The sequence below is a fragment of the Pagrus major genome, chromosome 7, assembly GCF_040436345.1.
Source record: "Pagrus major chromosome 7, Pma_NU_1.0".
Lineage (NCBI taxonomy): Eukaryota > Metazoa > Chordata > Actinopteri > Spariformes > Sparidae > Pagrus > Pagrus major.
This window is the reverse complement of record NC_133221.1, coordinates 2,074,689-2,086,063: the sequence shown is the minus strand read 5'-3', so window position 1 is coordinate 2,086,063 and position 11,375 is coordinate 2,074,689. Positions and strand designations below refer to the sequence as shown.

Below are 11,375 nucleotides of genomic sequence, written 5' to 3'. Positions count from 1 at the left end.
CGACAGCAGAGAGAGCACACAAACACAGCAAAATCCAATGATCTCCACGGTGTGTAATAATAAAAGGGTTTGCTGATTTTTCCTTCTCATTGTTTGGCATCACATCATCATGTTTGATAAAACTGATGTTTCAGAGTCATAGCTGTAACTTCATTAAGGATAAGTTGAGAGCCGAAATTCCCCGAGAACCCCAGTAGGTAGGTAGATAAAGGTAAAAGCCCCTTTTGGATTATGAAATAGGGAAACCCGTGCTATCAGTAAGTTGTGAGTTGTATGACGAAAAAGGAGAGGCCGCCGCCTTCCCAACATCACAAGACTGATTTCAACCTATCAGAGCACATCACGCACGGCAGACGCAGCGAGACGAAACAAAGATGTAAGAAGACGTAAGCAGACAGAGACGGAGGCTGGAATGGGGAGAAAAGGCGTGTTAGTGTCTCGTATCTGCAGAGAGTTTCTTATTTTCTCTCTTTCTTGCTGCTCGGGACGCTTTACCAACCCAACATGTGGCTATTTGACGTCCTGGGAATGAGACTCAACAATCAACTATCTTTGTGGTGCATTCAGGAACAGCTGGGACAAATCCTACTGATTCTACCTTTAACTTTAATAGTCTTTGAATTATATTAATATGACGTGAGCTTCAGTTAGCTTTGACCACAAATGTCCTTCAGAGGGAGACTTTTTACTCTGATACTCTGAGTACATGTCAGAGCCTGTACTCGATTACTTTTACTGGAGTAAACAAATTGAATCAGTACTTCTACTTTTACCAAGTATTTGAACTTCTACTGGAGTACAGATACTGTGTACTTTTACCACCTCTGGATATAATTAGTTACTTCCACCCTGCATTTCACTTTCCTCCTGAGACTGACAGAGAAAAAGAGAAAGAGACACGAGAATGTTTGAGCATCAGAATGAAACTTAAACTTGTGAACTGCTCTGTATTTCCTTGACATCATGATTTATTTAAAGTCTCATTTTTTCACAGAAATACAAACGTACAGTATGTTATAGAGTTATGTTACATCCACCACTTTATTAATCAAACAATTGATGAATCAGTAAGTCAACTGATAGAAAATAAGCCGGGAACCATCTTTACAATCACTGTCGTATAACGACTTTTCTTCAGTCTTGGCTGTTCAGAAGGTTTTCCAAAAAGCAGGAGTCAAAAATCACCAGAAGTCCTCAAAGCTGAGTGCAGTAAAGCTTTTATTGCCGGCAGTGAGAGCTGAGATCATACACAGACAACGTCCATGAACAACTGATCTGATCTAATACATTTGATGTCTTGTTTTAAGCCTAAAAACTGGGAGTGTCCTCCCATGGCCCCTTGGTCTCAACCAATCCTTACTCTTCCTCACTTCTGCTGACGGGTATTTTTCCGATGCACCTGTCTGTGCCCTGCCGTTCCTGACACCAGTAGCTTCTACTCTCTGAGTTTGGTTATTTAAAAAAACAGGTACTTTCCTCAGAACACACCATTAGCTCTTAGTGACTCTGGCCTGAGCTTTTTTTAAAAACAAGTTTCCCTCTGAATATATCCCATTAGCTTTGATCATTCTTCGTACTGCATTTTTTTAAAATAATAAAAGTGTGGTATATTTGGTTACATGATTTCACTCTTACATTTGTGGTTACATTTCACTCCAAGTTAACACAATACAGTGGTTTAATCATCAATCCGATCAACAGGTGCACGTTCAATCAACTAGTGCAGAGTAATACATGTTTTAACCATTCATTTATGATTCCTTCACATTTTGATTAGCTTCTTTAACATCTCAGTACTTATTACCAGTTGTCATTAACCACTAACTACTTACTTATGGTTATATTACACTACATCACTCTGGTCCTTTTTCATGTAAAAACATTTCATGGCTCCAACTTCACAAATGTGACGATTTGATGCTTTTCCTTTAAACAATTGTATTAATTTTGATGTATTTGTAATAATGTTGAGGTTTAGACTGTTTGTTGGTCAAAACAAACAGTATGAAGGTGTCACTTTGGGCTCTGGCTCACTGTCACCACATTTCTCACTTTTATGAATGATTAATCAACAACAATAATCAGCAGATTAATCCAGAATGAAACATTTTACTACACTGAGTACTTTTACTTTTCATACTTTAAGCACATTTTTCCTGATTATTCTTACATACTTTTACTGCAGTAACAGTTTAATTGCAGGGCTTTTAACAGAGTATATTTACAGTGTGGTATTAGTACTTTTATTGAAGTAACAGATCAACACATTAGTGACATGTTAGTAACAAATACAGATCCATAATCTACAGATAATCTGAGTGCTGTATGTGTGAGCGGTGCAGGTTTGCTCCTTAATACTGCAGGTTTGCTCCTAATCACTGCAGGTTTTGACGGCGGAGTCTTCACATGTGGAGGCTGGAGCCAAATCCTTACAGGTGAAAGGAATCTGAAAATAAGATCGACAACTTTACCAAGGTGACCGGAAATGACATCACAGCTGTTGTACAGCAGTATTCATTGCAACAGACCAGATAATGTGTGATAGACAAATCGTGGGGGCTGATTTATGTGTTGTCCTCTAAGTCTGTCTTTCTAAAACCCATTACACAACAGCAAACATGTAAATAAAGGCCTGAACAATGAGTTTATCTGCTCTGATGATGTCTTTTGGTCTTTTGGATCTGTAGGTTTTAGCCTTTTGTGAAGAGTTAAAGAGCACAGCTGCCATTAAATGTTGAGTTAAGGCACTTTTTCATGGTTCTTGTTTGAAAAGGCATCTCATAGGCACCATTGAGTCCGGTTCTGGTCGAAATTTCTGCCTGTTAAAAGGCCGCTGTCGCCAGGTGCTTGCTCATGGGGGAAATGTGGAAAAATGAATCGAGGAGTACGGTCTAAACCTGCTCAGTTTGGAAAGTGTCATGAAATGACTTTTGTTGTGAATTGGCGTTAAACAAATAAAGATGATTGATTGATTGATTTAAAATTAATCCAACAGGAAAATGGAAAGTTTACATTAACCTGAGGGCCTGGGCTTTTGTTCTGTTGTGTTTTAGCTCAGTGTCTTTTCGGTTGTCCTGAGTTAGTGTCTTGGTTTTTTAGTTCTCTTTATGTTCATAAATCATTTTTAAATGTCTTTTTTGTGGTCGATTCAAATCTTTGTGTGTTTATTTTCCAAATAAATTGTTCTTCATTATGAATTGAACTTCCATGCTACATTAAGGCCAAATCACAACTAAAAAAACAAAATGAGGAGATTAATTTAATGTAATTGTTGTCCAGCAGAGGGCAGCACACATTCACCTGTTCTAATTACAAAGACAGTGTTTCAGTTGGCAAAATCAACGCCTGCTTTATTCTACTTCTGTGTGAAGTCAAGGACCAATTGTGTCAGACACAGTTGAGCAGTCCCAGATTTTCTGTTTAATCTACAGTGAAATTTTAATCTCTTTCCAACGGTTTTATAGTGCAGTGGTAGAAACTGTCAAGGACGGCGTGTGGAGTCGGAGAAAATCACCTCTGAGATTCTGAAGCTTGACCTGAAGTCCCTCCTCATCTTCCATATGTAGAGGATCAGCAGAAAAACAACCACCAGTAAAACAACCAGACCCCAGATGTAACCTGGGTGAGGGACACTGGAGCAGACTGGAGAGAGAGAGACAGGAAGTGTACACAGGGTCCACAAAGAAGGAAAATGATTGTAATTTATTTCCTTGTTGTAAGAAAATGTGTCTCATGTGGTTTGCATGTTGCATCATTAAACTTCCTCTCACTCTTTGCACTACTGTGAAGAAAACACCTGTGCTGTAAAATTTAAGGTGAGATGGAGGTGGAGTTTGATGGTCAGCAGTCTTAATGAACCATACCTGCAGCTGAAGGCTGGTTGGTGATTTTAGGGAAAGACGACGAGGCGATGACACTTTCTGAACTGAGTTTTAAACTCTGCGTTGTTGGTGTGGAGGCTGATGGGACTGATGTTGAAAAAGGTGGAGGAGTCTGGTTTGGTTTGGACGGATCTGTGGACAATGAAAAGACAATGAAATAATAAGATACTGAATAGATACTGATGCAGAGAAATCCACCATGAATGAATAAGTGTAAATATATACAAATATAACAAAATGTAGGAATACAAGATAATCAGTCAGGTGCAAAAAACAGTAAGTATCATAATTAAAGGCATAAATCATACACAACGAACATACTGGACATATGTTTATAATGTTTGTTAATTCATGGTACCAAGAGTGGTGTCACTGGCTTGAGGATTCCCAACAGCCCCTTATTATATGGACCGACCACAAGAACCCCTCCTATCTACGCTCTGCCAGACGACTGAACTCCAGGTAGGCCCGCTGGTCCCTCTACTTGAGCCGATTCAACTATACCCTCTCTTACCACCCTGGCCCCCTGAAATGGCAAGCCTGATGCCCTATACTGGCTCTACTCCCCGGATTCGTCACCCTCAGACCCTGAACCCATCATGCCTTCTTCCCGAACCGTTTCCTCCTCTGCCGACTTTCATCAGTCCTTGCACAGCAAGAACAGCTTTCAACATTGGAATCCCAACGTTCTCCTGCAACCACCAGCACCTTTTCTTCAAAGACCGGTAACGCTGAACTGGGCTTAGACAGCATAGCATGGCACGGCTAAGCACATGACTTTAAACTCTGGTTGATGTAATGCATATGTGTTCAATGTATGTGTGTCCACTGTTTGAGTGTTATTGCGATCTCAGGTCAGGTTATTGGTAGTTTGCTCTCCTAGACGGCTAATTCGACGTTAGTCAAATGATGTTTCACACAGACTCAGGGTCTTTGCATACAACTAACCATCTTCCATAACTTAGCATCACGTCACACACACATACACACACACACACACACACACACACACACACACACACACACACACACACACACACACACCTACCTGTATATAGTACATGTTAGTTAGTGTGTTTTCATCTTTGTGTAAATAAAGGACTTTTGAACCTTCAAGCTGCCTATTTAATACTGTACAAGAGTGAATGTTGCCAACCTCTACTCTGTCAAGAACTCCAAAATCCTTCGACCATTACTAGCTGAAACATTCTTCACTTGGTTGTAGTTATTAAGTTAATTATTAATCAGAGTTACAAACAGTTTAGTACTTTTTCTGAGACTGATTTGGTGAATTGGCTATCTTTTCTCTTCTTCAAGGGTGGTGCCCCAAGGTGATCTTATGTAAATTGGATCTTATTATTAATCATAATTAATGATTAGCCCTGATAATCATTAATTATTATTGATAGCCAAATTTAACCCAAACTACATAATGGTGCCCCGTGTGAAGTGGGCACAACACCGGATTGTTGGGGCAGCGACCTGGGAGATAGAAACACTGGTGAGGGAGGCTCAGGCAGATTTACACATGTGCCATATTCCTTCCATTTCTTAATGATAGATTTTACTGAACTCCTCTACAGTATATGTAGAGGGAGAGAGGGAGAGAAGGGGGGAGAGAGAGATAGGAAGTGTACACAGGGTCCAAAAAGAAGGAAAATGATTGCAATTTATTTCCTTGTTGTAAGAAAATGTGTCTCATGTAGTTTGCATGATGCACAAAACCTGGTGAGTGTTACGTCATTAAACTTCCTCTCACTCTTTGCACTACTGTGAAGAAAACACCTGTGTTGTAAAATTCAAGGTGAGATGGAGGTGGAGTTTGATGGTCAGCAGTCTTAATGAACCGTACCTGCAGCTGAAGGCTGGTTGGTGGTTTTAGGAAAAGACGACGAGGCGGTGAAACTTCCTGAACTGAGTTTTAAACTCTGCGTTGTTGGTGTGGAGGCTGATGGGACTGATGTTGAAAAAGGTGGTGGAGTCTGGTTTGGTTTGGACGGATCTGTGGACAATGAAAAGACAATGAAATAATAAGATACTGAATAGATACTGATGCAGAGAAATCCACCATGTACGAATGAGTGTAAATATATACAAATATAACAAAATGTAGGAATACAAGATAATCAGTCAGGTGCGAAAACCAGTAAGTATCATAATTAAAGGCATAAATCATACACAACGAACATACTGGACATATGTTTATAATGTTTGTTAATTTATGGTTCAGCTAATTCTGATGATTTGATTTTTGTTGATGACAGAAGGTATAAGTTTTACTGAACACAAAGAAAGTATCTCTAACTTCATCTAAATACAATAAAAATGAAATAAAACAATGCAAAAAGAGTGGAACGGCTTTATATCACCTAAAATTGATAAAACTATAGAGGACACTTTTGTGTATAAACCTGTGATATGTAGAGAATTTACATGCAAATAACAGTAATCCATATTATGGTATTTTTCCAACAACATTAAAAAAAAGTATTAATGTGACCTTCCACATATTGAATGTGAACATGACTGCAGATAATTGCAATGTACTGCTTGGGTTGCTATTGTGGCTGAAGGTTCACGTCCACCTCTTCTAATTCCCTGTCATCTCTCCATCAGCAGGTCAAACAGGCAGTAGTTCTCTTTTTTGTATTTTTTTTTTTTTGTTCTTTTGTTTTTAGTATTTGTGATGCTTTTAACTTTATTTTTGGTTTTAAACCAATTATTTATTGTTTTTCTACATGCTAAATATAAACATGTTCTGCTCATATTTTCATTTCTGCTGTTGTCAGGTCATTTAAAAAAACATTTTTGCAGAATAAATAAAACGACAAAGGAAGCAAACACGTTTTTCATGATCACTTTTGGAGAAAAGGTACATATTCATGTGATTTTAATAAACACTCACCAGGAATGACGAGGATCGGGAATGGGTAGGATGAATCTGGAGACAAAGCTCTGCCGTAGCCACACTTGTACCATCCTGTGTCCAATTTGCTTGCATTTGTGATGGTTACATACAGTCCAAATATAGATCCTTCTTTATATTCAATGCTGTGTCTGCCACTCTGAGCTCTGTTGGCATCAGTTTCAATGATAATGTCCTCTTCTGTTTCACATTTGTCCTTACACAGGAACTTCTGTTTACTCTGAACAGTATCAAGGCATCCCATTGTGATATTCTCTCCTTCAGTATCTGTACGGAAAAAACGAGTGTTTCCACCCGGCAGTTCTGTCGAAAAGAGAAACAGTCAACAGTTACTGTCTGTGAAATGCTGCAGTCTGATCTCAGTATTTCTTGCTTCACATGAACACAGATCATCACTGACAGCTGCTCCGAAAGGTCATACAACATAAATAACTACAATTCTTCCCATAATCTGATTAAATCTTTTATTAATATAGTCCATAACTACAAATGTCTTAAAAAGTTTATAAATCATCGATTCCTTTTTTTAAAATATATAATAATATATTCTATTGTTTTCAAATCTAGATGAAAGAAATATTCCTACATCACTGAATTCACTAAATAAATCAGGTTTAAAGACTTTCAGTAGAAACTCACCATCAGAAACTCTGATCTCAAAGTCCGAGTATGAGTCTGGAACCAAATCTGTGCCCAAACCACACCTGTACCGTCCTGCGTCAGACTTGGTCAGATCTGTGATGGTCACAGTCAGAACTCCTCTTCCAGAAGATTCTACTTTATATTCAGTGCTGAATCTGCCATTCTGAGCTCTGACATCTTCTGTTTTAATGAGAATATCTTCTGCTTTACATTCTTCTTTACAGAAGAACTTCATGTTTTTAGGCTGAGACAGGTAGCACGACATTGAACCACTTCCTCCCTCAGCTCCCGTGTAAATGTTGAGTTTTGCACTGACGAGCCCAGTGTCTCCACACAGAGCTGTTGGAAAGATGAACACAGAACACAGATGATCATTTCTGTATCAGCTGGAGCAACAACAACTGTAAAACATGTGTCATCAAACATTTAGCCACATTAACAAATAAAATGTCCCAAAGCAGTGTGTGGTGCTGCGTTAAAGAGACAGTCAGGTCATCAGTCCTCACCTGAGATGAAGCAGAAGAACAGAACGTGGTGGATCTTCATTCTGAGTTTGATCCTGATGGAGACAAAACCATCTCTGTCACTTCACTCCTTCCACTCTGTCTGTCTGATCAAACAGGAAGCTGAAGTTGCTTTAGTTTCATGATTTCTGACAAATCTGCTTCACTTCTTATACTTTCTTAAACGTATACTCTTGGGAGGTCCACTTGTGTTTCCTGCTCTTTTTTAAATTCATCACTTCTAAGGAATAAACACACCCCAGAAAATCCCCAAGTCTCAGTACACGACAGCAGAGAGAGCACACAAACACAGCAAAATCCAATGATCTCCACATTGTATAATACAGACAGTGCCAAAACCAACAAGTAGTCAAAGGGTTTGCTGATTTTTCCTTCTCATTGTTTGGCATCACATCATCATGTTTGATAAAACTGATGTTTCAGAAACACAGCTGCAACTTCATTAAGGATAAGTTGAGAGCTGAAATTCCCCTAGAACCCCAGTAGGTAGGTAGATAAAGGTAAAAGCCCCCTTTTTAAAACCCACCTCATCTCCACCGACCTGTTTGAACCTTTTCAATCAGGCTTCCGTCCTCAACACACCACAGAAACAGCCCTCCTTAAAGTCACTGATGACCTCCTCCTCTCTGCAGACTCCAGCCACCTCAGCATCCTCATCCTCCTGGACCTCACTGCAGCTTTTGACACCATCAACCACTCCATTCTTCTCTCCTGCCTTGAATCCTCCGTTAACATCACCAGCACTGCCCTCTCCTGGTTAAAATCACATCTCACAAACAGACAATAGTTCATACATATCAACAACTGCACCTCCTCCACCGCTCCTCTGTCCCAAGGCATCCCCCAGGGTTTGGTGTTTGGTCCACTCCTCTTCATCCTCTACATGCTTCCCCGTGGCAACATCATATACCGTCATGGTCTCCGCTTCCACTGTTACGCTGATGACATCCAACTCTACATGTCCACCAAATCCATCACCACTGCCAGTCACTCCACACTCACCAACTGCCTCACTGAAATCAAATCCTGGATGCGATGTAACTTCCTCCACCTGAACTGTGACAAATTGGACATGGTCATCATCCCCACACAGTCTCAACCTCGGAGTCATCTTTGACAACAACCTCTCCTTTCAACAACACATTAATCAAATCACCAGAACGGCTGTCTTCCACCTCAAAAACTCAGCCCGTCTCCGCCCATCACTCTCCTTCTCTGCAGCAGAAACCCTGATCCACGCCTTCATCGCATCCAGAATTGACTATTGCAGCAGCATCCTTTACAGCACACCATCCAAACTCACCTGCTGACCTGCTCACCCGCACCTGTGACCACATCACTTTAAAAAGCTTTTAATGTATAACTTCTGTCTCCTTTTTTTTTTTTTTTACGTTTTTAGTGTGTTGTTTTTATTATTCTGCTTTTTAACCTGTAAAGTGTCTTTGAGTAACTTGAAAAGTGCTATATAAAATAAATGTACTATTATTATTATTATTACTTTTACTTGAGTAAAGAAGTTGCTTCTAGCTTCTACAGGAGGAGAGGAGAGGAGAGTCATACCTCTGAAGGTGGTATTATATTTGAGCTGTTAAAGGAACCAGGGTCTCCAGGACCTAAAACACAACACAGTATAAAAGAAAAAGCAGAGTGACTGTCCTGGCCTGTCTGCACACATTAATTAATTAATTAATTAATTAAGTCTTTGTGATGGATGGAGACAAACAGCTCTGATCCTCTCTCTCTCTCTCTCCATCTAACAGTTTCTTGCTCTCTCTCGGCCGACATGTTGTCTCTCATCTTTTCCTTTCTGTCTGTCTTCTGTCGTTTGCCCTCCTTATATTTTTCTTTCTTCTCTGTGCCCCAAAGAAGAATTAGCCTTTCTTACATCCTGTCATTTAATTTTTTTCTTCTCTCTTTTGGTTCAGTTCTCTCATCTTCCTTCATTACCTTCTTCCTGCTGCCCCCCACCTCCTCGTCTTCCTCGTCTTCCTTCCCTCCCTGCTGCTCTCCAAACTCCCTGAGCTTGTTACTGACTGGGCTGAACCATCTCATTTCCCCCTGTCTTTCTGAACCCTGCATTCAGCCTATTACACATGTTCTCTCTCTCATCAGTGTAGTGGAGGAGGAGGGATTCAGATCAGTGTCGTCACACTGAGTGGACACGAACATGACAGATTCTCTGCTACTTACCTCGCCTCTCTGTCTCAAATCAAAATCACCACAATTCTTTGTTTTGTTGGTGTTCACGTTTACTGCCACAGCTGAACACTGAACAAATATAAGAAGTAAAGAAAGACCAGGGAGCACTTCATACATTTCACTTCATTTTAATTTAATTTACTCAGCATTTTTCACATTTTTCACTACAGAAAATGTCTGCACAAGGCTCTGTACACTACACCACTTTAGATTCAAGAATTATGTCCGATAATCCACAACGTTCAATACTTAATTCATGCATGTTGTAACTCAGTACTAATCTCATTTCACACGGGTCCAACACAACGTTAGACACGACCAGCTTTCTGAGGTCCAAACCAACACTGTGAACAATCCTGTCGCCGAGGAAAAAAAGCCCATAAGCAACGAAATTTTATGTTAAAATGATTTAAAATATAATAAGGTAAAAAATGTTTGAAAGAATGTGTTCATACAGGAAGAGTTCCTCAGAGAAGAGACCCACGTCTACTCTCACAAGAGCAGAAAAGAATAAAAAGTGTAAAGCGTGGGTCAGGTGTTCATGTTTCCACGCAGGACTCTCGAAAGGCATTCTGGGAAAGCGTTTACAAATGACACACCCGTAAATAAAAAGGCAAGTGAGAAGTACAAAAACCTCCTGTAACAGACTGATCGTCACGGATCAATGAGATCTGACAGGGAGATATAAAAGTGTGGATATGTCCTTTAATGTACAAATACTGAATGTTGGTCAATAGTACAATCAATAGTACAATCACTTCATGTTGTTTCGTCAATATGTGTTTGCCCAATCATCACTGCCATAAATATCTGTACAATTATTGTTTTGAGTCCGTTAAACCACTTTGACTTTTACCCTGAATCTTCTGAAACTTTTCTTTAAATATGAAAACAAACTACGTTAAGTTCAAAAGTTTTTCTCTCAAAGGTTTTCATCCCATCCACATGTTCTGTTGAGCATATCAGTGTCCGTGCAGCATGCAGTGAAACTGTGTCATCACATGTCACACTGCAGTTAATGTGGATCTTTAACCAGAGGAAGTTCATGAAGAAGATTCATAAAGTCCCAGGATCGGCACAAATGTCTTGCTAAAGTCAAAACACACTTTTTTTCCCATTTGGCACATGTCAGAAGAAAATACGAGCTCAGACCTGAGTCCTTCTGGTTCAGAGAATAGTCTCTGTACCTGCCAGCCTATCACA

The 11,375-nt window shown here is 39.7% G+C and overlaps 1 protein-coding gene across 1 annotated transcript; it reads right to left on the bottom strand.

The window, feature by feature from the left end:
• Positions 1-3,481: 3,481 nt before the first annotated feature.
• Positions 3,482-10,025, bottom strand: LOC140999280 (uncharacterized). The gene is made up of 9 exons (XM_073469603.1): positions 9,921-10,025; positions 9,277-9,298; positions 8,768-9,029; positions 7,956-8,008; positions 7,447-7,788; positions 6,787-7,110; positions 5,734-5,883; positions 3,864-4,013; positions 3,482-3,642 (listed from the first exon to the last, which is right to left on the bottom strand). The coding sequence occupies exons 1-9, from the start codon at positions 10,023-10,025 to the stop codon at positions 3,482-3,484; spliced, it is 1,569 nt and encodes a 522-aa protein (XP_073325704.1).
• Positions 10,026-11,375: the final 1,350 nt, after the last annotated feature.